The 26,001-nt window shown below is 36.1% G+C and overlaps 1 protein-coding gene across 1 annotated transcript in view; it reads right to left on the minus strand.

Moving 5' to 3' along the window:
* Positions 1-26,001, minus strand: part of TTN (titin) — a 283,020-nt gene that overhangs the window by 102,957 nt on the left and 154,062 nt on the right. The window contains exons 145-178 of the mRNA XM_079924045.1: positions 24,852-24,935; positions 24,657-24,740; positions 24,490-24,573; positions 24,273-24,356; positions 24,056-24,139; positions 23,843-23,926; positions 23,632-23,709; positions 23,148-23,231; positions 22,587-22,676; positions 22,238-22,315; positions 19,158-19,271; positions 17,734-17,802; positions 15,262-15,342; positions 14,290-14,361; positions 13,568-13,660; positions 12,854-12,916; positions 12,417-12,506; positions 10,561-10,611; positions 9,612-10,013; positions 9,160-9,438; positions 8,636-8,911; positions 8,338-8,477; positions 7,584-7,710; positions 7,228-7,491; positions 6,670-6,936; positions 6,266-6,529; positions 6,038-6,177; positions 5,752-5,878; positions 5,368-5,634; positions 4,984-5,250; positions 4,068-4,334; positions 3,836-3,975; positions 3,286-3,412; positions 2,349-2,491 (exon numbers count right to left, since the gene is read on the minus strand). Coding sequence (XP_079780171.1) covers positions 2,349-2,491; positions 3,286-3,412; positions 3,836-3,975; positions 4,068-4,334; positions 4,984-5,250; positions 5,368-5,634; positions 5,752-5,878; positions 6,038-6,177; positions 6,266-6,529; positions 6,670-6,936; positions 7,228-7,491; positions 7,584-7,710; positions 8,338-8,477; positions 8,636-8,911; positions 9,160-9,438; positions 9,612-10,013; positions 10,561-10,611; positions 12,417-12,506; positions 12,854-12,916; positions 13,568-13,660; positions 14,290-14,361; positions 15,262-15,342; positions 17,734-17,802; positions 19,158-19,271; positions 22,238-22,315; positions 22,587-22,676; positions 23,148-23,231; positions 23,632-23,709; positions 23,843-23,926; positions 24,056-24,139; positions 24,273-24,356; positions 24,490-24,573; positions 24,657-24,740; positions 24,852-24,935 — 4,964 coding nt within the window. The remainder of the gene's footprint in view (positions 1-2,348; positions 2,492-3,285; positions 3,413-3,835; positions 3,976-4,067; positions 4,335-4,983; positions 5,251-5,367; positions 5,635-5,751; positions 5,879-6,037; positions 6,178-6,265; positions 6,530-6,669; positions 6,937-7,227; positions 7,492-7,583; positions 7,711-8,337; positions 8,478-8,635; positions 8,912-9,159; positions 9,439-9,611; positions 10,014-10,560; positions 10,612-12,416; positions 12,507-12,853; positions 12,917-13,567; positions 13,661-14,289; positions 14,362-15,261; positions 15,343-17,733; positions 17,803-19,157; positions 19,272-22,237; positions 22,316-22,586; positions 22,677-23,147; positions 23,232-23,631; positions 23,710-23,842; positions 23,927-24,055; positions 24,140-24,272; positions 24,357-24,489; positions 24,574-24,656; positions 24,741-24,851; positions 24,936-26,001) is intronic.

Here is a 26,001-nt window from a genome sequence, read left to right on the forward strand (position 1 = left end):
ACAAAATTCTCAATGGCCATTTAGGACTTAGCAGTCTTTTCCTGGACTGATGGCCAAGGGGGTAAAAAAACCACAACTCATTTCTGAAATTTTCTCTTTTGATTTTCTATTCTAATAATGTGTTTTTGTTTGGTTACAGAATGTTTAGCCTCCAAAAACTATACCAAAGTGAAGATGAAAGGCCTGAATTAAATTGATAATAGCTAGTTTGTTCTGATAGACTTAATTTAAACAAAACCTGCAAAATGTAGTAAAATGACTTTATTTCACAGTTTCTATTTCAGTTCTTTATAAAAAGAGACTTTTAATAATAGACGAGCAAGTTCACAAAAGGCTGAAGTATTTTAGGTGGCTAAAGTAAAAGATTAAAATTCCTATGCCAAGAGAGACACAAAAAGGCCCAACAGAATTATAGTAAGGTGATCCTAACCTGAGAAAAAAGTTCCGTGACAATAAGATAAATGTGTATGTGTGTGTGTGTGTGTGTGTGTGTGTGTGTGTGTATTTTAGTAAAAGAAATGTAACTCAGATTTTTAGGAGTCTACATTTTAATTTAAAATAGCATAGTTTTTTATATACACTACTATAAATAAAATAGATAACTAATAATGACCTGTATAGCACAGGGAACTCTACTCAATACTCTGTAATGGCCTATATGGAAAAAGAATCTAAAAAAGAGTGGATATATGTATGTGTATAACAGATTCACTTTGCTGTACACCTGAAACTAACACAACATGGTAAATCAACTATACTCCAATAAAAATTAAAAAGAATAAAAAATAAAATAGTACAGTTTTTACATTAGAAATAATGACTGATCTTTAATAAAAGCTCTTAATTTGAGCAAAAAAATATTTAGTAGCAGAAGAATAATATCATTTGTCCTTAAGCAGTGTTCCTTTATTCAAATCATGTCTTTATAGATCTAGAAAGGATTTTGAAGTCAACCAAGTCTCTGCCTTTAGACATGAAAGCAGTTACACCACACTTAATTGGACAAATGTATATTTTTCAAAAGCAAACTTGAAGGTGGAGATGCCTCCATCACCCAGGTCAGTATTTAGAAGACCTCACGGTGAGGACAGTTTCCTCATATTAAACTTAATTCTCTTGCTGCAATTTGAACATATGGCTGCTTTTTCTATCCTTGGTAACAAAGGAGATCAACTGGTCATTATTGTCAGTATAGCAGGCAGATTTTATCTCTCAGATGACTGTTAACTGAATCACCCTTCAATCACTTTGGCAGAATACTAGTTTTTTGTTTGTTTGTTTGTTTGAGAGCAGTTGTTCAAAGGCATTTTCCTTCTAATACTTTAATCAACGTTGTGGCTCTTTGTTAAACTGAATCCCTTTTAAATTACATTCCTATAATTCTTAACAGCTTGATTTAAACTGAGAACTTGATGCCACATTTGATACTCTTTCTAAAAATATTGAAAAAAAACTGACAGAGAACAATGAAATGCCCTGTCCTTTCTTTCCAACCCACGTTGGGCATTTTCTATAATTTTATTTCAAGAATTCAAAATTAATGGTGAATTATAAAGATAATTTAGACACACACATTGTCTTAGGGGGCAAAATACAGAGCTCAATTTGGGTAAACTGTATTTTGGGCCTATCTGAATAATCACTCTGGTTTTTACTTACGGGTGAAATTTGGGATAACACCAGAAGCTAGTTATTCCCTAAAACTTCTTAAAGTATATTTGCTCATACATGTGGGTAATCACAGAGCCCTTCTTTCTTGCCAGCACCATCCGTTGCACTTTAAATAGTCCACTTGCATTCCAGAATTGGCACAGCTCAAAGCACTTGAGGGTTAAAAATAGCTTTGGAGAAATGCTTGAAGAGCAGATATCTGCCCAGAAGTTATCTCAACTACTTGATCCACTGCCTGAAATGGAATTTCCATCCTCTCCTCTTAATCTTCTTATATGCAGAGCACTAGATAGCATGGAGAGAATTAGCCATAAAACTTAAATCTGTACCCTCGTTAGCACGCATCGAATCAGAAAGCCTTTTTGATCCTTCCTGTCTTTCGATGAATTAAACTATCACTGGTAGCTAATGAGCGTTTGCCTTTTCTTCAAAAACCTAAAACTTGATCGTACTTAAAATGTTAATTTCCATTTCAGTAAAAATATCATCAGGTTAAACCCAACAAAAATGAGGAGAATCTGCTTTACAATTTCAGCAGCAATCAGGCTTGAGTAGGGAAAAGAAAGGGAAAGGGAGACGGATGTAGGGAAGCAAAGAACAAGGAACACACACGTGAGGATGAAAGAACTGAGGGAAAAGGAAGAGCAAGGCAAGGCAACCGCACTCCTGCTTCTTACCTTATCGCTGGGCTCTAGTTTCTTCCCTCTGAGGTACCATTCCACTGGGATATCCTCATAAGACAGCTCGCAGTGGAAGGTGGCTGTTTCTCCTGCAGTCACTGTGACATCCTTCAGAGGCCTCAGAAGACCAATGACTCGTGCTTTGCGAGAGGAAGGAAAAAGCTTTGGGTGACTCATTTTGTAATTCCAAAAGGATAAATACAGATTTAGTTATTAATCTCCCTGGTTGCTTTCTTCAAGAAGGAAAGAGCCACAGGACTGCCCACTGTTCTCACTCCCATGTGAACATGGCCCCTTGGTGCCCAGAAGGGGAGAGCTAGTGGCCTGAGAGTGGGTATCTGTAGGGGCCCTTTCGTTCTGATATATACAAGGTCAGCAGGAAATTAGTGCTGCATCTGTCTCTGTGCCGGGCGTCAAGTTCCTCTTGCTACGGAAGGTATGCGACTTCCAAAATAACCAAGCCTCTGATTGGGAGAGGACAAGGGCCGCTCAATGTCATAGCCTGCCCAACCCATAAACACTTTTGCACCTTCCAAAAATGTTAGCCTGAAATGAGTCTGAAATGCCCACACAGCAAAGTTTTTCTTTATGGTGCTATACTTGTACAGCCACTTGAAGGATTTCTTTAAGGGTCTTTAAGTGTTCTGAGTTAGATTCTTTTTCTATGAATATCTACTTTGAGTGAAAGAATTACGAAGTGGGAGAGTCTGACTTAATTTTCTTTTGTTCAAATGGCAAGGTCAGTGAAATTTCCAAAACTTTAGAATCTGAACCACAGTTGTATGAGGATGACAAAAAAGTTAAGTACAAGAAAGCCAGTTTCTATACTTTAATAATGTTTTCTAATTAATTGAATAAATCCAATTAATTTCACTCACATCCATTTGCTGCAGAACTATACAATTTGTTTTCAGCAGAAACACATAATACTTACGTTTTACTCGGAGGTGGGCACTAGATTTAACATTGGCAGCTTGGAAATCTACCCCACCGGTCTGGTCCAGTCGGCAGTTGTGCAAAATAAGGAAGTGCATTTTGCCTTCTTCCTTGATCTCACACTCCTGTACCCAAAGAAAGAAAAGTTTTCGTAGGAAGTCATCTTCTTTGGTATTTTTTTCTGAGGATATAATATCTTAATTAAAGGAATTTACAAATAACTGGTGAGGCGACTATATAATTTTGAGTTTTGTGAAAGAAGGCTAACAAATATTATTCATGAAGGCAGTGTTTGTTTTAGCCACATCATTTTGAACCAACTAGCAGCATCACAGAATATCTACAGCCTCATACCACTATGCTGGATCAAAAATACTGCAAGTGTACTGTCCAAGCCCATTCATAGACCCTAATAGCTCTCTTTGGTTTGAGGTCTGGTAAAGAACCTGATATGTTTTAAATGCCTTGCATGCAGTCTGACTTTTCTCCTGTCCTTTTCTATTTCATACAGCTCCTCTAGGTGTTGACAAGTTCAGAAATAGCCTTACAGGTGTTTGGAGTAGTGCCTCTCCCTTGAGTTTCCAGTTGGCGTGGATATCATCTTCCGAGATTTCGGTTTCAAAGCGGGCCGTCTCAGTCTCCATCACCTCCACGCTGTACAGGGGTCGCACCAGTTTAATTTCCCGATCTAGAAAAAGTGCAGGGTCAGCATGTGTCATTGGCCTCTGGCAGAAATAACTCCAACAGCTTCAAGAGTGAAACTCGTCGAAATTTCCTTACCCTCAATCTCAAGCTTTCCTGAGGTCTTATCTGTCCCACAGTCACAGGTGTACTGTCCAATATCTGATTTCAAGGCTTTCTTTAGGATTAGCATGCGCTTCTTGCCATCTGCCTTAATAACAGCATTTTTAGATGGCTTTATCTCCTGTCCATCTTTAAACCATTTCACCGGTGCATCTGCTTTGCTAATTTCACACTGCAGAATCACTTCACTTTTCTCTGTGCCAGTGTAATCTTGAAGCTTTCCTGTAAAGTATGGATCTCCCTCTGCAAGTAAAGTATAAGTGAAAAAATTTTATTGAAGTATTTTATTAACAGTAGTTTGAAAGATACAATGAAATTTAGCTTCAAACCTAATTATGTGTTCCTTCATTATTCAGATGAATTTTTAATTTCTTAGCAAATCTCTTAGGCCTCGTTTACCTGTAAGCTTTCAGATTCACATTATTAGTCTTTCTTATATCAATTGTTTGCCTTTGATAGTTTCTATATATGTTAGACTTTATATATAATCTGTCTAATATTAAGGGCCCAGGAAAAACAATGAGCTTTATTAATGTAAGTTCTGTGATTCCTAGGGACTTGAAAAACATTTTTCTGAAATAATTTTGATAAAGTGAGGGGAGAAGAAGTGTTTATATTCCTATTTTAAACGTGACAGGGCTCAATAATTAACTGAGTTTTAATTCTGATTTGAGATGGCTATTTTGTGAGCCAGAGTCTATCCCTTTAAAATCCTCATATTTTTAGGTAAAAACATTTGAGAAACAAGCCTAATAATATATGTGATAGTTTCTTAAGGATAGGTGTTGCTTTCATGCAATATAACCCTTGAAAGAATTTTATATAGTAGATACTCCACAAAGTTCTGATGAATTGAATGCAATAAAATTAAATCGAAAAAAAAAGCACCTACCTAGCACAGTGAGTTTGGCTTCTGAACTTAAACCCATAGCTTCTACTTTAATTTGAGAGGTGTCATCAATAGAGAGGTCTCTGAATGTGATGGAATGGGTTTTCCCTTCATCATCCATTGAGACCAACTTGGTGGTATGCAGGCGCTGGTCGTTCTTGAACCAGCGAACACGAATGTTATCATGGGACAGCTCCACAGTAAACACAGCACTTTCCCTCTCTTTGGCTGTTACATCCTTGAGTGGGGTGAGGAATTTGAGTCGGATTCCTATCAAGAAAAAAAAAAAACCCTTATTAATTCCAGTCCTTAAAGGAGGATATATAAAAGCAAAAAAAAAAAAAAAAAAAAGCAATTAAAGTTGGCCTATCTGATAAAACTGTTTACCTTCAATGATCAGTTTGCCACTTGTGTGCTTATCTTCAGCTTCAAATATGTATTTTGCTTCATCTTCAAAAGCAGCAGATTTGATCACCAGCGAATGCCTAGTGCCATCCTTAATAAGCTCAGTTTTGTCATCACCTGTGATTTCCTGGGTTCCTTTCAGCCAACGGTATGTTTTGGGCTCCCTGGATACTTCACACTCAAACTTAGCCTCATCTTTCTCAAAGACTTTAACATCACTGAGAGGCGTGATGAAGATAAGTGGCAATTCTGAAAAAAGAAGAGGGTGTGAATGAAGCCAGAATATGATTCCATTCATCAATTCTGGGCCCCATAAGGAAGCCTGGCAAAGAAAATACAGAAGGGTGGCTGGCAGGTGGAGTGTACCTTTCACTTTCAGATTGGCTGCAGATTTAGCGTTGGCGGCTTGGAAGGAGACCTCGCCTGTCATATCCAGCTGGCAGTTATAAAGGACCAGAATATGCTTCTTCCCGTCTTCAATGATTTCACAGTCCTGTTTGGAGTGAGGTTAGGAGGAAAGAGAAAGGAGAACATCATTTTCATCACTGGTTATCCCTGCAAATAATCAAGAGATTTCATACCAGAAATGTATCATTTCTCACCAACAACCAAGCAAGCCCCCCACCTGTGTGATCAGATCATTGTGACTTACAGGGGAAGCAGTTAAAGGCTCTCCTTTTAATTTCCACTGGCCATGGACATCTGGTTCAGAAAGTTCGATTTCAAAGCGAGCTGTTTCACCCACAAACACTTCTACTCCATACAGAGGTTTTTCCACTTTTATTAGTTGGGCTGAAATTATACAGACTTTTGTTCGAATGACTGAACAAGTAAACTGCAGGTTCAGATAGGGTACATTTAAAAATTTTACGCAACTCACCCTCAACAGTGACATTTGCTTTTGTCTTGTCTGTGCCACAGTCACACATGTATTCGCCTTTGTCCTTCAGTTTTGCCTGTTTGATTTTTAAGATGCGGCGCAGGCCATCTGCCTTGATAGAGTATTTGGGTGAAGGTACAATCTCTTCCCCGTCTTTAAACCATTTCACTGGCACATCTTTGCTCACTTCACACTTCAGAATAATCTCATCCTTCTCGACTCCAGTCTTATCATGTAATTTCATAGTGAAGTAGGGATCGGCCTCTGTAAAAGACATTCAGCAGATGATCAGAAGAACGTGAAAATGAAAGGTAATTAAAGAGTTACAGGTTGCAAAATGTTTAACTATTACCCACTCCCACCATCCAAAAACTGGCCCTTTGGTTATAGTTGGTCACATATACCTAAGACCTTCAGATTTGCTGTGGAGCTCAGGTCCTTAACCTGAGCTTTGATCTGGGATATATCATCCGGTGTCACTTCTCTCATTTCCAGCTTGTGAAGCTTGCCCTCCGATGAGATGAGTACAGTTCTGCTTGTGTGGAGTTTGACATCATTTTTGAACCAGACGACGTGCATTTTTTCATGAGAAAGTTCACAGACAAAAGTTGCTGTTTCACCTTCTTTCACTGTTTGATCTTCAAGAGGTGATATGAATTTCAATCTTATACCTGCAATGCAAGGTAATAGGCTCAGAAATACAATTTAGTTCAGAAATATTCCACTCTAATCTGTCTGGTAGAAAGAATCTCTTTCACATGGCATTTATTGAGTCACCTTTTCAAATGAAGCTCTCCTCCATTAAAAAAAAAATTAAGGGGGTTGTTTTGATGGCAATGTGAAAATAAAGTCATGGGGCCGATGGTCACTTACAGCTGTTAGAACTTGGTGTTCTGTCTTTAAAGTCAGATACTCATGTGCCTAACTATGGGGTGTTAGAGGCAGATCTCACCAGCTCTCACCTGTAACAAATAATCTTGCTGAGGTCTTCTTGCCCTCCACTTCAGCAGTATAGACCCCTTCATCATCAAACTGAGAATTATTGATGACAAGAATGTGTTTCTTTCCATCAGCAATGATATCAAACTTGTCAGATGACTTGATTATATCAGGTCCTTTAGACCATATAACATTTGCCTCTCGAGTGAGGACACATTCAAATCGAGCCTGTCGCTTTTCTGGGACCGTGACATCCTTCAGGGGCACGGCAAAGTCAAGTTCGATTTCTGAAAATCAAACATTAAGAATGAGGTTTTTCAGAATGCAGAGGACTATAAGATGAAGTTGAGCACACTCCACGAGTTCTAAAGGCCAATACCTTTTACTGTCAGAATGGCAGTCGTGACTGCATTAAGTGCCTGGTAAAGAACTTCACCGGCCTGGTCCAGTTTGACTTTGAGCAGAGTCAAGAAGCGTTTGCCACCATCTGCCTTGATTTCACACGTCTGAAAAATGGCAGTTTTAGTTAGCATTTGAATGAGATAGAACGTTTCAGATACAGATTTCTACAGAGTCATAAAAATAACTGTAATACTACTAATAAAAATAAGGAAAAGTGTTTTGTCATAAAATTTTTAAAAAATTGCTGAGCTGTCCACAAATAATGCATCAAATTTCTTCCCCTCTTTGACACTTCAGAAGCTGGAAGTAACTCCATCATTACTGAACCAAATCTGAACGTCAAACCTGATTATAGAATGTAGTTATTTTATATGACTAACAACTTATTTTATTTTTATTGATTTATAGTTGATTTACAATGTTGTGTTAGTTTCTGCTGTACAGCAAAGTGATTCAGTTATACATATGTATACGTTCTTTAATGTTCTTTTCCATTCTGGTTTATCACAGGATATTGAATATAGTTCCCTGTGCTATACAGTAGGACCTTGTTGTTTAACCATTCTATATGTAATAGTTTGTATCTGCTAACGCCAAACTCCCAATCCATCCCTCCCCAATCTTGCCTCCCCCTTGGCAAGTCTGTTCTCTATGTCTGCAAGTCTGTTTCTGTTTTGTAGATAGGTTCATTTGTGTATATGACTAACAACTTAAAATTAGAAATTACTCACAGGTGAGGGTCTTAGAAGTTCTCCCTTCAGTTTCCACTCTCCGGGAATGTCTGCCTCTGAGATTTCTGCTTCAAAGCTTGCACTTTCTTTCTCATAAATGGTAACATCCTCTATTGGTTTAAGCAATTCAACTTCACGATCTGTATTGGTAAACGATGAAACACCATAAGGCTTTCAACAACCTAAAGATGCTTTTGTGTGTGTGTGTGTGTGTGTGTGTGTGTGTGTATGTACATTGTTTCGCCTCAGGCTCATATACAAAACTTATCTTTGAGAATAAAAGGTAAGATTTTTATACCTCCAAGTGTCAGCTTTGCAGAGCATCTTTTCCCTTCAATTTCCACTGAATATTCATCAATATCTTCTGGCATAGCATTCTTAATTTTGAGGTGTATATGATTTCCATCTCTTACTATCTCAGTCTTATCAGTTGGTTCCAAGGGGATTTCATCATATCCTTTGAACCACTTAATGTTTGGAGTATCCTTTGCTATGACACAGGTGAAAACAGCTGTCCCCTTGGGTTTCACATGCTGATCTCGGATGGGTTTCACCAGCCAGTCTCTAATGACTTCTGTATGACAGTGAGGTCAGAAAGATAATTACGATCTGAACAAGTAATATAAATAACTTCCTTAGTAAATTTCAGAAATAGGAAAACATTCTCAAAACTGGACATGATTAATCTGTTATGACTTGATATTCCCCCCCCTTAGATAAGGTATAAGACTACTGATATCCTGATACTGGGAAAGAAAATTCTCCCTTCTCTTTTCTTAGTATAATAATAAGTAGAACTAAATTTCCCAGCCAAGTACTAACCTACTACTTTCACGCAGGATGAGCACTCCAGGTTGTTGGCGTTTTCCACAGTCACTGTGTACGTCCCTGCGTCGGAGTCATCTGCATCATTGATGGTCAGGGCCCGCATCAAGCCAATGATGCTGGGCACAATTTTGCCGGGTTTCTCCACCACAATCTTGCCATCCTTCCTCCAGACCACATCACGTTCTTTATTTAACTCGCAGCTCAAGTACAATGGCTGTCCTTTGACCACTGTGACTTCCTCTTCAAGCGTTTTTACAAAACGCACAGGAAGTTCTGTGGAGAATTGTGGTATTAAGAATCTGCAGAGACTTTTCAATACGTACAATATTTTCAATGAAATAAAACTTGGAAATAAGAGGTTTTGTCTAAAATGACAGTAAAAGTTGCTATTGAGGTTTACTGTGTTAAAGTTTAATACAGACCATATTCATAAGACTGGAAATTACCTTCGACAATCAGTTTCGCAGTGGAGGTCTTTTCCTTATTTCCCAGACGTAAAACACAGGTGTATTCGCCAGCATCAGAAAGCTGAACATCAATGATATGCAGCTTTCTGTCTTTCCCATCAGCGATGAATCTGTGCTTTGGGCTCTCACGGATATTGCTACCATCTTTCATCCAGCTTGTAACTGCAGTGGAGGGGGAGACTAAACACTCAAAGATTGCAGAAGAGCCAACTGACTCTGCTTCAGTCAAAACAATGTCTTTGATTTCTTTCACAAACTTCAGTGGCACAGCCTTCAGCTGGTAGGTGAACGGAGCTTCGGCAGGCGGTTTCTCTCCACCACTTCCTGGTCTTAACTTTTTCCTTTCAGCTTCTATTGGTGAAGGAGTCTTTTTGGCTACACCTAATTCAAAATAAAATTAAAAGTTGAATTGGCATTTCCATAAGGGTCAGAAAGTGCATATCTGGCTGTCTGCTGGATGAAACCAGTGATAGAGTGACCAGAAGACAAGAAGACTAGGCAACTGAAAGGTCAATTGAAGTTATCCTGCTTTCTTTCAGAAAGAAAATGAGGTGGCATAAGGAATCCATGAATAATAAACGCTCTTCGTTTTCTCAAGTTTTAAAGCCAAATATATAATGTCCAGATTAGCGTCTAAGTATTTTATCTGTCATGTACAAATATCATGTATATGAAGAATGAAACTAGGAACTTATAGGGTTTATTATGCTAAAGTATATATTTTATATATGTATTACCCACTTGAATACTATTAGAGGTATATTAGTTGCAATATCAGAAGACATACTAGTTTTTGCAGAATCAATTAGAAGTCATAAAGATTGATGTAAATTTTGAATTTTTTCCCCCTCGTACAGAAAGTTTCCCTTGAATGTAAAGTTTCCCAGAGCGAAAGGTTACAACTCAGGTACAGGGAAATGAATCTTACCTGTGATGGGAACTTTTGGCTTGGCAGCCTCCTCTTTCGGTGCTTTGGCTTCTGAAATAAAAATAAAACTCCGCATTTAAACAATTTTCAGACTTATTTCATGCTTAGTAGTAAAGCACGTGGGATGAGTCATGCTCTTTATTATAAATAGTAATGCATAAAGAAAAAGTTAGATTTATAGGACTTCCATGGAGAATATTTGGATATTTCCAAGAAGGCATATTCTGAGAATGATGTGACCAAGCTAAATTGCCAATGTTTTTAGGATTAAAAGATTACTTTCAGCAAGTAATTCTTCTCCCATTTCTGGAAGGCTTACTCTTTCCTTGTGAAAAAGAGTTTTATTCTTGCCTAGCTATGTAAAGTATTCTATATGTTTATGTATGTGCTGGTTGTGTGAACCAAGGAAATACGTTTTTGTCAACAAGGAATCAATGTAGGCAAAAGGGAAATGACCCAGAAGTTACTAAAGGGCTTTCTTTATTAAGCTGGGCAGATAAATCCGGAGAAGACTAAAGAAAAAGAAAGGGTCTATGTTCTACAAATGCATGGATTCCTTTGAAGATTTACCTTAATTAGACAATGAACTAAGGCAGAACCAAGACAGTTCCTACACTTAGAGTTTAATTCAGTTCACTCAGGGGCAGTATAAACTGTAGAATCAATTCCCTAGTGTCAGGCCCTGGGGATGTGAGAAAAGCTGTAGTTTTACACATACTCAATCATCTCAATGGCAGTTATCGTCTTTTTCTGAACTAATTAAAGTTATCACATAGAAATCATAAAAGCTTAAAAGAATAATGCCCAAACCACAAATATCAGTGACAAAATATGTTAATATAAATATTAAAATTAAACTACAGCCAGAAGAACATAGTATATTGCCTCATGTTATTAAACACAATAAAAACCCAAATATTTCTATAGGGCTTACTATGTACCAAGCACTGTGCTAAGTGTTTTGCATATATTTAATCCTCACAATAATCCTAGTAGGTAGTTATAGTTATTATTCTGATTTTACAGACTAGGAAGTTAAAATTTAAAGAGATGAAGGAAGTAGCCAAATATCAAATAGTTAGAACGTGTATTTATCAATGATCAATACATGTCAAATCATTTTTGGTTTTGAGATTATCACCTAAGTGATGAACTACTAATAGTTCATGTACAATAATAAGTATTTTGTTTGTACCTGAGATAGCTGTATCACTGAGTTAGTACGTTTAAGAAAATTATTATTGATCTAAATTCTTATATAGATTTAAAGGCTGAACTATGCAGTCCTGTTTTTTTTTCTGTTCATTGTGGTAAAATATACCTAACATAAAATTTGCCATTTTAACCATAAAATGTACCATTTTAACCATTTTTAATGCAACTTAATTCAGTTGCATTAAGTACATTCACAATATTATGCAACTATCAACACTATCCATTTCCAGAACTTTTTCATTATCCCAAAATGCAATCTTTTTAAAAAATGAGAAATGATTCCTGCAGGGCACATGGGAAATTTGAATCTCCATGGGATTCCTATATGTATGTCCTTAGAGAGTATCTGTACATCTTAATTTTCATCAGCACTGAACATATGCATTACTTAATCTCAAAAGCATATAAAGAAATGGTGTTTTGCAGGAATGTACATTTCAATTGAAACACAATAGGCAGCCATGGGTGAGAGATTATGCTGCTATAGATTAGCAGATGAAGAAAATTTAATTGAGAATTTATATAAGCTCCCACAATTGAAATGATGCCTATGTTTCAACAAAAAGAGAGCTTGATTTTTAATGAAGTTTTTATTAAGCCATCAAAACAAACAAGCAAAAAGAAAACCACAGAATAAGTACCTGCTTTCTCTCCAGCGACTGGCACCGTCACTGGGGCAGCGATAGGGGCTGGTGTGGGCTCCAAAGGAGGTGGTTTGATTATTTTCACTTCTGTAGAAAGATGTCCATTGCATTAATGTATCCTTTGTCACTTCCTAAAACATCATTTGGTGGCCTATTTGCCTTCTCTGATGTAACTTTAAAATCTCCTAATAACTGGTTTTTCAGAGAACAATATATTCTAACTATAATAAAATCTATATACAATATAATAATATATTTGAATATATGTAACATATTATATTAAATAAAATATAGCATTATAATCTAATAATACATTGGGACATTAGAAATCATTTGATGCATGCGGACTTTACTCCCTTTTTCTTATTAGCTACACATTAATTGTGTGAAACATGAAGGAATATGCTGTCGACATTGAGGATAAGCTTGCTTACCTGGTTCAGGCTTTGGTTTTGGTTCAGGTGCAGTGAGAGGTATTGCTGGCTTAATTTCAGGCACTAAAACAATTCACAGTAATAAGCAGATTATCACAGTATTTTTGAAGTTTTTCACAAAGTCAAACCAAAATTGGGCATGTTTAACATATCTTGGAAGGTATTAGAACTTGTACACATATAGTCACCAAATCAAATACTCCAAGTTTATTTTGCATTTTAAACAAAATACTTAGAAAATATAGTAAGGCAGTTTTACTGGTTCTAATGTTGTTTTTCATCTCATTGCCCATAAATACAATTGTTTTAGTTTTTAAAACTTAGTAATTTGGGCTTCCCTGGTGGCGCAGTGGTTGAGAGTCCGCCTGCCGATGCAGGGGACATGGGTTCGTGCCCCGGTCCGGGAAGATCCCACATGCCGCGGAGCGGCTGGGCCCGTGAGCCATGGCTGCTGAGCCTGCGCGTCCAGAGCCTGTGCTCCGCGACGGAAGAGGCCACAACAGTGAGAGGCCCGCGTACCGCAAAAAAAAATATTTAACAAATGGGTGGACATGAGGCAATTGCACATGAGAGTGAAATGGTAAAGAAAATTAAGCTGGATGAGATGAGCGATCAAGGTCATGTGTTCAAATCTTAATGCCAGTGTAATGATATTTTAATTGATGCATATTTGTATTTTTAGAGACAACTAAGAAAATGCCAGAAAGTTTGTACCTTTTGCTGGTTCAGGAACTTTCCTTTCCCTTTTGGTAACAGTAGCTGGAGGTGCTTCAACCTCTTCAACAGCTTTTGGAGGTGGTTCTGGCACTTTAAGATAATAAGATGATTTTCTAGCGTTATTTTAGGATTTGAATCCTTTGAAATCAACTGATCTGAAATAATCAGATCAAACTTTTTGCAAAAGCTCTATTGATGGCTTAAAAAAACCCTTATATTCTATCAATTAATTTCTATTTTCTCTTCTTGACTCTGCTTCAATTTATTTTTCTTTCTTTTATTTCACCTATACTTGCCTCCCAACTCCATTATCTCTCCCTTTCTAAATCGCTTCAAAATATTTCCAAATATATATTCTTTGTGACTAGGCGAATGATAAAAATCAGCCCCCTTAAAAGCCCCCAAATTTTATGAAACATTTCTGACACCTTCCCATGAAGTCATTTTGCAGCCAACTTGATTATTTCACAACTGTTTCTACTGGAAAACTTAAGTGACAAAATAATAATAATAATAAAGTTCAGGGAAATGCATGAATATATTTGAGTACTATAAAAATATTTAAACAGAAAGCAGACAATGGAAAACACAGACTATGTGACAGATGAAATATGAAGCTACATTTATATTTAAATCCATTTATGTTTACAAGGTAAACTTTTTGTTAAATGTCCATTTTGTTAAAAGATAATTTCACAAATTGTTACTGAGATTCCTACCTGCAGGTTTTTTAATTTTTTCTACTTCTTTACGTTCTTCTTTAGGTTCTTCTTCAGGTCTCTTTCTTAGAACTTAAAAGACAAAAATATTTATATGTAAACCAAGACAAACAAATGAAGATGTTGAATACATTTGACAAATGCAAATAATGTACAAAGCAAGGAAAGTGAAAAGCATGCAAACTAGTGCACCGGGGAACTTGGTATTTACACTAAAAATGCTTAAAAAAAAATCAAAGGTTGTTACGTTAATTAAAACAACACTCAGAGTCACTTTATATCTATGTAGATAGTCTGTTCAGAGTTAAATCCCTGGTAGAAATGACCCAAACACAAAATGAATAATTTGAATAGCAACAAATTCTAATCACAATCCAATGCCATAATTTAATGAGAAAAGAAGCATTTAAGTAAGTATAAAGTTTACTGAAGTGGAGTTGGCCAAAGAAATGCAGCCTAGAAATAAGTAATTGTATGTGAAGAAAATGTTAGAATTTGATTCTTCATTCAAATATCTTGTTTCTAATTCTTTAATATTTTATAAGTCAAAAAAAGTTCAGGTTTTAGAAAATGTTATTTATTAGTTGTGGTAATCCTGTGTTAACACTTTTTAAAACTGAATGCTGAGTTTAGGCTTAAATAGTTTGGTGTAATTTAGAGTATTTAAGAGGTTTAGTGTATTTTACTATATAATTTGATTATGAAAATGGCGGCTACGGTCATTAGTTTAGAATATTATCAATTTAGTCATGTCTATTAATGTTGTAAATTTCAAGATACTCTGCTCACAAAATTTGTCTTCCTTTAAAAAGATGGAAATGATTACATTTAATTTTCAATACAACTACAAATGAATTTTGATAAATTGGGAATCTAATTTAAAAGAAAACCAAAGGACAGAAACATTTTGTAAGCTTTCAAGTCTTTTGTGTGTGTATTTGAAGCTGATATAACAGTTGAAAAATACTATACCGCTTTTGAGAACAGCTTCTTCCTTTGGTTGAGGTTTAGGTTCAGGAAGTAATTTGCGAACTTTCTTTTCACCTCCAAGCACTTAAAAGAATATGATTTAAATTTTGAAGTGAATTCATATAAAAAGTAAATTTCAACAAGAAAAATGTCTCTTTCAAAACTAGTAACTACTGTATAAGTAATAATTTTTGTTACATATAAATATCACAGAATTTGAAAGCAAAGAGTACACTTCAAGTTGTTTCCTCTGCAAACGTCTATATAACCTTGTGATGAAATTCAGTTGCATTAACTACAGGCAAATATATTCATTCATCTTAAAAGTGTCTATATTGACTTTATGAATCTTTCATCAAATACAAGGTTCTTGACAGCATCTTTGCCCCAATCTGCAATTGTAGATTGCCCAAATCTACTCTGATATCTCTCCGACCATCAACTATAGTAGGTGTTAGTGACATTATTCAATCTTCTCCACTGATGAGAGAAGAAACCAAAAGTATCTGGAGTTTGATAAGTTTCTTAAGAAGCATCCTTTCTTAAGGTCCCCTTTTTGAACTAATACTAACCTGAAATTATAGAACTATAGAATTTGAAAGCTGGTGTTAGAGCTTATTTTTAATGAATAAGAAAATGTTCTTGAATTTAAACTAAAACGGACCCAAGGAATTCCAAATTAATCCCATCTTTACTGAATATCAAGCATGGCAGATGATACTATATACAGCAGCCTCCTATTACTACTGTAGCCCTAATGGTTTTGAATGGGAAAAAAGAAAAAAGAGAAACACTTACTGATTACTGAACCATTTTACCTCTCTACTAATGTCAATTAAAATCTAATTTAGGGCTTCCCTGGTGGCACAGTGGTTGAGAGTCCGCCTGCCGATGCGGGGGACACGGGTTCGTGCCCCGGTCCGGGAAGATCCCACGTGCCGCGGAGCGGCTGGGCCCGTGAGCCATGGCCGCTGAGCCTGAGCATCCGGAGCCTGTGCTCCGCAACGGGAGAGGCCACAGCAGCTAGAGGCCCCCGTACCGCGAAAACAAAAAAAATTCTAATTTAAAGCATTATTTATTGGTATCATGTAACATTATATTTGCTCACACACCTACAATCTGAATTCTTAGCTATTTCTAAATTTCCCATTTGGTGCTTTAAAAAAGACATTTGCAATTCATTAAAAAGTTTCTGTTTTATGTGAAAACACAGCCATGCCTGTCTCTTACTTCAAATTTTAAACATGCAGAAGGGAAATATGTAAATATTTCACTTTAAATAATGACTTTTTTCTGTCAAGTACTGATATTTTAAGTAAAATTTCACAGTTAAACATTAAATTTTTTTATCCATGATAAATTGTGCTGGCCTTTGATACTATTTTCAAGTTACCAATATTCGTAATGTAAACCATTTTCGTTGATCAAATTGGAGATGCCCATGCATTTAATTAACATAAGTTGGAATGGCATAATATCCTTTTCTTATTTAATGGATATAGTGAAAATATATCTTTGTTTTTCCATATTATTATTTTATTTTTAATATCTTACTGACATATGAGACTCAGGTGTAGAACACACCACTGTAGTTATTACTTTTAAAGTCATTATATGTCATTACATGTCATTTTAATATTTGCGTGGCTTTGTAATAATCCTTTACTGGTTAACATCCATAGTAATATTATTTTGTAATCTCCATTTTATAAATCAGGAAATACACATTCAGATGGGTGATTTTTACAAAATTCCAGAGTGAAACAAGAACAGATTCAACTTATGAGTCTGGATGTGTTAATTAAACAGAACACTGGTTACCCACCATACTTACTGGAAAAGTTCACAATTTTAATTTTAATAGATGTTTTATGATTCATTTATTTTTCTTTAGGGTCTAAGTTTAGATAGGGAAAAATATTGTTTAAAGAGAAATAAATTTTGAAAAAATGACCTGCAGTGATAATGAAATTTCCCTACAACATGAGATCTGTACACCTGAAAGAATGTCTTGGAGTCCATGAGAAAAAAGAGATAGGAGAGCCACAAGGAAATCCCTATGAATCATCTTAATAGTATAGAAGGAGAACAGGACTTATTTTTAGTGCTTATAACACTGGCTAAAATATTGTTGTTCAGGTGAAATTGCAAAGCATTTTAATCTAAGACATGTCCTGATATTAATGTCAGCTAACCAGTAAAATTTAATATTTTTGAGTTTAGGAAAATGCAAGGAGACATATGTAGATGAGACAAAGAAAAAAACATCTACTCAGGAATGTATGAAATTGATGGGAGACAAAGAAAGCAATACTCATGAACCAGGACGATAAAAGCTACAAAAATACAAGAAATCAATGAGACTACTCTGATTATTTTAAAAAAGGAAAGAAGAAGAACATTCTAGAAAGCAGGAAGAGTAAGGAGTCCGATGAAGGGATACTGCATATGAGTGTTTTCTAGACTGTGAAATACCTTTCAGAGGTGTAAGCTCCACTGCTTCCAGAACCTCAGGTTTTTCAGGAACTTTCTTCTTTGAAATAGCTTTAAAGAAGATGATCTTACTTTCATTATTTGTTTATTTAGTCTTATCTGAAGCAAATGATTAAATACGTGCTCTAAGAATCAAAACCAGGCTTTGCTTATAACTCAAAAGCATTAATAACAGCCAAGAACAGCCACTGAAGAACATACAAGAAGCGTTCAAACCATGAAAACAGATTGCAGTTTTACTCCAAACTTGAGTAGTAAGTTAAAGTCTGGCTGAGAAGGAAGATAATTTTTGTTCTTTGCAGGAGGAGGAAATCTTCCTTTGCATATAAATTTTACATGAAGGGAAATGTATTTAAGTGTGTGTCCTCATGGAATATATTAGCCAACAGATATGTAGCCTTTTAAGAAGTGATCAATTTTTCTATGTCTGATTAAAAATGCCAGAAGCTTCCCCTACAGGTCAAGAGGGTTGTAGAGAGGCAAGAAAGAAGTCTTACCATGGAAAATTCTGGCTTTGTGTACATGTGTAGGTGAGTATGGGAAAATTGCTCACCTAAGATTATATCTAGATTATTTTAGATTGGGAAATCTCATGAAATCTCATGACACCACAAATAAGACAACATTTTGTTGAAATAAAAAGAATAATATGATTTTGCTAGTTTATTTCAGCTTTTAAAGATGCTATTTAAAAAATTAAGTAATGTTGAATCAATTCAAAGAGAAACCTAAATGCAAAGAGAAAGAAAGGAAGTTTAACAATGGGAAGAGATGCTGGATATCAAATGTATCCATAATCGCTCTTTCTAGATATGGTGAGGACAACCACGGAACACAATTGGGTTTTTATTAAGTTGCAAAAAAAAAAAAAAAAGTGGGGAAGCAGTGCCAGAGCGTTCATATACCTTCCTTTCATGGTTTATGAACACATCAGCTATTGGATGCCACAAATATATTATCTATAGTATATTTTAAAGCATATGTCATTCTTTAAGAACAAAGTTTTGGCTTTTGTATAAATTTGCTACTGCAAAATTTAAAATATCTTGCAGAATTTTCTTCTACATTCCACATGCACAAGATCCCAAAGATATGCAGAGCAACCACGCTTTGAAATCAGAAAATCCTTTCACCCCACTCTGCATGAGAAAGTTAGTTGGACAGCCCCTGGATTGAGATGGCCAGGATGAAGCTAACAATGGTGTACTTTCTGACTCTTGGGGCAGCAGGCATGGCCCAACAAGGCACCCAGGGCAGCATAAAACACAGGTCTCTATGGAATTCCCACAGATTGATCATGTCCGAAAGTACATATTTTAAAAATACATTTCTTGCAAGCAACACTTCAGATGTCTGGATAGAAGTTTGGAGCAGGTTAATAAAACTTTGGAAGTGGCATTTTATACCTTTAAGCTGGAACATTTTCTCCTTCAGGTCTTCCTTAGGTGGAGCTGGAGGAGGAGCTGGGGGCTTTGGTTTGGGTTTTGGTTTCTCAATAACTTTCTTTTCAGGTTCAGGTTCTTAAAAGAGTATTTCAGGAGTATTAGTATAGGAATATGTTAATTGGTATGTGGATATACAGTATATTCAGTAGAAATTTTGGTATATTTATGAAGTAAAAAGTTTGCTTTTTTGGATACATATTATTGGTATCCAACATAAAATGTAAAAGTGTCCAGCATAAAATATAAGAATATCAACACTGTACATAGATAATGAGAAATATGGCACAGGCACTAATAAAAACAACAAAGGAAGCATCCATATAAGCCACATTGATGTGAAATAAATAGTACAAATGACATGAATACATAAGACTGAGATGCACATTTAAAACAGAATATCTTACATACAGGTGCAAAGAGACGTACTGTACACGTAGAACAACGCAAAACACATATGTATCAGATGAAGAATATGGTGATGAAGACTTAAGCCCAATTAACTGAATACCTTGTACTGGTATTTCTTCAGGCTGTGGTTCAGGTTCAGGTTCTTCAGGCTTAACATACTTTTCAATTTCACGTTCTTTAAAGAATGGTGACAAAGGATAAGAGACTGTAATATAAAGTTCTTCACAAAGACTCATAGAAATTTCACATAGATGCAAAGATGACAGTCACAAAAACAAAAATACACAAATTCACTTACATAGAAAAAGAGGTAAGATTTCTATTTTCTTATACTCAAGCTTTCTACTGACTATCTGATGCATGTTGATGGCAAATGAGATGACTTTTAATATCTGACGTTGGGTTATCATTTGAGGATCCAATACAATTATTCCAGTGTTGTCTCAGTAAACTGTATCTTTTAGAATTATAATTACCATCAAGAATAATCAAAGATTCTACTTCAAAAGAAGTATAATGATTCGAAAAACAAAGCAGTCAAACATGTGCTAGAATGCTTTTATATAAAATTTCAAGAAGGAATGTTACCCTATAAATACTTTTGTATTTCTAACAGGAGTTTTCAAGAGATTTAAAAAAAATTATATTTATATAATATATATCTACCTTCAACAGGGGGAGTCACTTTTCTACCAATGGTTATGGATGCTCTTTCTTCATATATTATTTCCTCAGGAGACTCTTCAACTTAAAAAACACAGTGTTTTATATTTTAGACTGAATTCAGAATAGAATACTGCAACTGCTAAGTTTCAACATATCAACTTAGTTACACATTATAACATATTCTTCAGAAGACTTCAAAAATACCAATAATTTCACTACATAAGACAGACAACAGATAAATACAAATGATCCATCTACAACCAAAGCAAGATGATGAAGACAACTGTCATCTTTCCAAGATTTATAGAGCAGTCATGTACCTTGGACGGGTGGAGCTTCTGGTTCTTCAGGGGTAGGAACTGACACTTTCTCTTCTGTGATGACTTCCTTGGGAACTTCAGGCACTTTAAAGATATTGATTTTGTTTACTATTAAGAATTTAGAAGGTGTATAAGATACTGCAAAGAGCAGGCAAAGAATACATGGGAAAGTACTTCATCTTATAAGACTGTGGGGAAACTGGCTTTGGAGGCAAGGCACTCTTTTTTATAAATGAGTCTTGGCAGCCTTCTTCATTTATTTCTCTTCCTCTGTGTACCCTTAAGTGTAGATGTTCTCCACTGGTCTACTTTGATGCTTTGAAAAATTGGCTCTACATTCTTTGAGCAATCACTCCCGTACTCTCAACTCTTATTTCCGTGGTGATAACTTCTAGATCTACATCTCCAGCCCTGATCTCCTTCCTAAGTTCCAGATGCATGTTCCCAACTTCCATACTTGAAAAGTGAACAATATATTTACTATCTTCTTTCTAATATTAATTTAGTTTGGGGACCCAATGAACCATCCTCATGGCTTAGCTTCAACCCTTACAATCATCTTGGGCTCCTCTATTTCCCTAATTGCTTTGAGAATAGACACCAACTCAATCTCCACCTCTCTTAAATCCAATCTCCTTTTCCATCTCTATCACCACTGATCTTGTCCAATTTTTGAAGACCTTAAGTAACTGCAGTGGCTCTTTTCTATTATCATCCTTTTCTAAGAGTTTGAGCTGCGGCCGGTTATCTGAAGCCCAACTCCTTTTAATTTATACACCGCTGAAGCTTCCTATTGCCCACAGACTAAAGTACATGCCTTATACTGGCATTCAAAGAACTCCAAAATATGACTGTCATCTTTATATCCAGCCTTATCTCTCAGGATAGGCTGGATTTCTCCTACTTGTCTGTCTCATTTTCTCTCTTTGTCTTCATTATTTCCCCCTTTTTTTCTGTAAAATTTGTTTTTGCATATACTTATACTTCAGTAAGTTTTGCTCTAAGAACTACTATTAAGATGTGCAGACAGCATTCAGAGAAATACATATTTTTTTCTTCATGGTAGGTACCTTTTTTTTGCCGGACTTCTGGTTTTTTGGTAACAGGCACAGGTTCCTTCTTTACCGGAACAAGTTTCTTGGGCAGCTCAGACACTTTGAAGATATTAGTTTTATTTTTAAAAGAATATTTAAAGACATTGAAAAAAATGTTAAGAATAAAGAAACTATAATTAACAGAGCAGCATTAAAATTAATGAAAGCAAAATAAGGACATTTTTGTCCCTAACAATGAAGACAACTTATTGGATTCCACTTTAAGATATCAGAGTACTTTAAAAAAAATTATGATGTCAATGATTATGTGAATACCTTTAACTTCTGGTGTTTCTGGCTTCTTAACAGTTGGGACTTTCTTCACTGGGACAACTTTCTTTGCCATCTCAGGTACTTTAAAGATATTAGTAGCGTTTAATAATATAAAATTGCAAGATGCAATATGTACACATAAACTTGACAAGTCTGTTCAGCACTGTAACATACAGATGACAGTTCAACACGTAATACAGCACAATACAAAATAAGGAAAGAATGTCAAGTTTTAGACAGCACACAAAAATGAAGTAAATATTTATTTTACTGTAAGTACCTTTAGGTGGTGGAGGTTCTGCTTTTTTGATGACAGGAACTTTCTTCTCTGGAACAATCTTCTTGGGCTCTTCAGGCACTTGAAAGATAGGAATTTCTTTTAGACTCAGATGATTACAATGAAAAGTTTAATGCTATGAATAAATAAAAAAGATCACACATTTCCTTGCTATGCACATTGTTAAACTCTGTAGGACAAAAGTTTTATGTGTGCAATTGACTTTTGTTCTCGCCAATGAGGTCAAATGTTAAGGAAGGAGACAGAAGACAGATTTTACCTTAAATAAGATATATAATAGACATAAAAATCAAATGATGTATTTTCCCATTCAATGAATCCTGTCTTGTACCTGCCGGAGGTGGGGCTTCTGGTTCCTTCTCTTCTGCAACAGGAACTGGCTCTTCCTCTTCAGGAGCAATTTCTACAGGTTCTTCATATACTTGAAAGATATAGTTAATTTTAGTTGAATGTGTGGAACAATATTCTAAAATGCATAAAATGCAACACACAATAAATAGTCATCTTGATTTCTTCCCTTGTTTCTATTAATATCGTTTCTTGTTTTTGTTAAGATGAAATCCATCTTGTTTGACTGATTTCTGTTTCTATTGATTTGAATGCTTGAAAAGCCCTTTTGGTGTTTAATGTTATTTATAGTCATTAGTTTTCCTGTCCTACTTTGTGTGCATTAGAGAAGCTTTGTTGAAACACCTTATGATGGGCAGTGTAGATACCACTGACTGATGACTCAAAATAGATTTGAGATTGGAGCTAATTAAGAATAGTGAAGTAAGACAAATAATTAAAGGACAGAAAATGACCAAGAGATACTGAATTAGAAAAGAAGAGGAACAAGGCTTAAATTAAAAACAGTCATAAGTGGTAAGCTCATAAATGGCATTACCTATACCTTCTGGAGGAGGGGACTCTACTTTCTCGGGAACAGGGACGACTGGTTTCTCTTCTAAGACAGGTTTCTTTGGTACCTCTGGCACTTAAAAGATATGAGTTGGTTTTACTTCTGGGTAGTTGAGAAGTACATGAAATTTATACCATATCTAGTTCACATCTAGTTCAAATAACCCAAGGAGAGATCCAAGAACAAAATTCACGATTAGGCCAGTGATCTGTTCTTGGATCCACATAGTGGGAAGACAATGTAGCCTATTAAGATTAACAAAACCATGTTAGTAAACTCTTCTAATACTTATAACAGATGTACCAGTTTTTTTTTTAGTGATGCTATTTAAAAACATTTAAAACCCTAAACATCCAATAGTAGGTTTGTAGTTTTTAATATAAGATGTTTGACAAACAAAAGGGTTTCCTATAGTAAGTGACTTTTGAGACCAAGAGTGAGTGCTTTTCTACAGAATCTCATTAGTAACATGTACCTTTAGCTGGTGGGACTTCGGGCTTTTTGGGAACAGCTACTTTCTTTTCTGGAAGGACTTCTTTTGGAACTTCAGGCACTTAAAAGATATTAGTATTTTAACATTATGAAGAATCACTTGTAAATGCTCATCACATTTACACAGAGCAAAACACTTTTCAAGAGATAAAGGCTGTATCCACCTCCATGAAACAGTGGATAGTTACAAGTACCTTTAGCAGGTGGGACTTCTGGTTTTTTGGGAACCACTGGAGGCACTTTCTTTTCAGGAACAACTTCCTTGGGCACCTCAGGCACTTTAAAAGACATTAGTAGTTATTAGCTCATAGTTTCAATGACATATGGAAATCATTAAGCGGAGCAGCAGAACATAGCTTTTTAACGACAGACATTTTTCTGTAGGAAGCAGTGGCAGTGGGAAATACCTTTCGCTGGTGGTGGTTCAGGTTTCTTGGCAATGACGGCAGGTGGTTTCTTTTCTGGGACAGGTTTCTTAGGTGGCACGGTCACTAAAGATATTAGAATTTATGTTTTAGAATCAGTGAAGAAGAGTGAGAAACAAGGGAAAAGCCCATAATGCCCAGAAGTTTTGTGACAAGAAGAGCTAAGATTGGCAAAGGCAACCTAGCAGCTGGCCAGTACCTTTTGGAGGAGGAACAGGCTCTGGCTCTTCCACGACTTCAGCTGGAGGCTCTTCTGGGGCAGTTTCCTCAGGCTCCTCATGCACTTTAAAGACACAAGCTCATTTTAATGCTAGAATTGACTAAAGTATATGAAATATTTTGCAAAAAGATTTTTACAGCACTAAGAAGAGACTTTTTCTTTTTAAAAATACTGGTTTGGAGAGTTTCATGATTACCTGCTGGGGGAGGACTTTCCGGTTTGGGAGGAATAGCTTCAGGCACCTTCTTTTCTGGGACAGCTGCCTTTGGCACCTCGGGTACTTTAAAGAGATTAGTATTTTCATGATTAGCCAGAGTAAAAACAAACAAACAGTGTCAAACATAGCAACATGGAGGTGGCTACCTTTGGCTGGTGGGACTTCTGGCTTTTTAGGAGGCATCACATGTACTTTCTTCTCAGGGACAACTTCCTTGGGAGCCTCAGGCACTTAAGAGATATTAGTAAAATTACATTTAGGAGTTATGAGACCACTAGATCAAAATGTTTTTGAGAGCAGAAGAGTTTTATCTTCTTAAATCCAAGGTGAGTGACAGCTACCTGTAACAGGTGGGACTTCTGGCTTTTTAGGAGGCATCACAGGCACCTTCTTTTCAGGGACAACTTCCTTGGGAGCCTCAGGCACTTAAAAGATATTAGTAAATTATACTTAGGAGTTATAAGATCACTGGAACAAATATTTTCCAGAGAAGAAGAGTTATGTCTTTTTAAGCCTAAGATCAGTGACAAATACCTTCAGCAGGTGGGACTTCTGGCTTTTTAGGAGGCATCACAGGCACCTTCTTTTCAGGGACAACTTCCTTGGGAGTCTCAGGCACTTAAAAGATATTAGTAAAATTACACTTAGAAGTTATGAGATCACTAGAACAAATTACTTTCAAGAGCAGAAGAGCTATGCCTTTTTAGGCCTAAGGTTTGTGAAAAATACCTGTAAGAGGTAGGACTTCTGGCTTTTTAGGAGGTGCTTCTGGTGCTTTCTTTTCAGGGACAACTTCTTTGGGAACCTCAGGCACTTAAAAGATATTAGTAAATTAAACTTAGGAGTTATAAGATCACTGGAACAAATATTTTCCAGAGAAGAAGAGTTATGTCTTTTTAAGACTAAGATCAGCGACAAATACCTTCAGCAGGTGGGACTTCTGGCTTTTTAGGAGGCATCACAGGCACCTTCTTTTCAGGGACAACTTCCTTGGGAGCTTCGGGCACTTAAGAGATGTTAGTAAAATTACACTTAGTAGTTATGAGATCACTGGAACAAACATTTTCAAGAGCAGAAGAACTATGCCTTTCTAAGCCTAAGGTTCATGACAAATACCTGTAACAGGTGGGACTTCTGGCTTTTTAGGAGGCATCACAGGTACTTTCTTCTCAGGGACAACTACCTTGGGAGCCTCAGGCACTTAAAAGATATTAATAAAATTACATTTGAAGTTATGTGACCACTAGATCAAAATGTTTTCGAGAGCAGAAGAGTTTTATCTTCTTAAATCTAAGGTGAGTGACAGCTACCTGTAACAGGTAGGACTTCTGGCTTTTTAGGAGGCATCACAGGCACCTTTTCAGGGACAACTTCCTTGGGGGCCTCGGGCACTTAAAAGATATTAGTAAAATTACATTTAGTAATTATGAGACCAATGGAACAAACATTTTCAAGAGCAAAAGAGTTATGTCTTTTTAAGCCTAAGGTTCA

Source organism: Stenella coeruleoalba, assembly GCF_951394435.1.
Source record: "Stenella coeruleoalba genome assembly, chromosome: 6".
NCBI classification, from domain to species: Eukaryota; Metazoa; Chordata; class Mammalia; order Artiodactyla; family Delphinidae; genus Stenella; species Stenella coeruleoalba.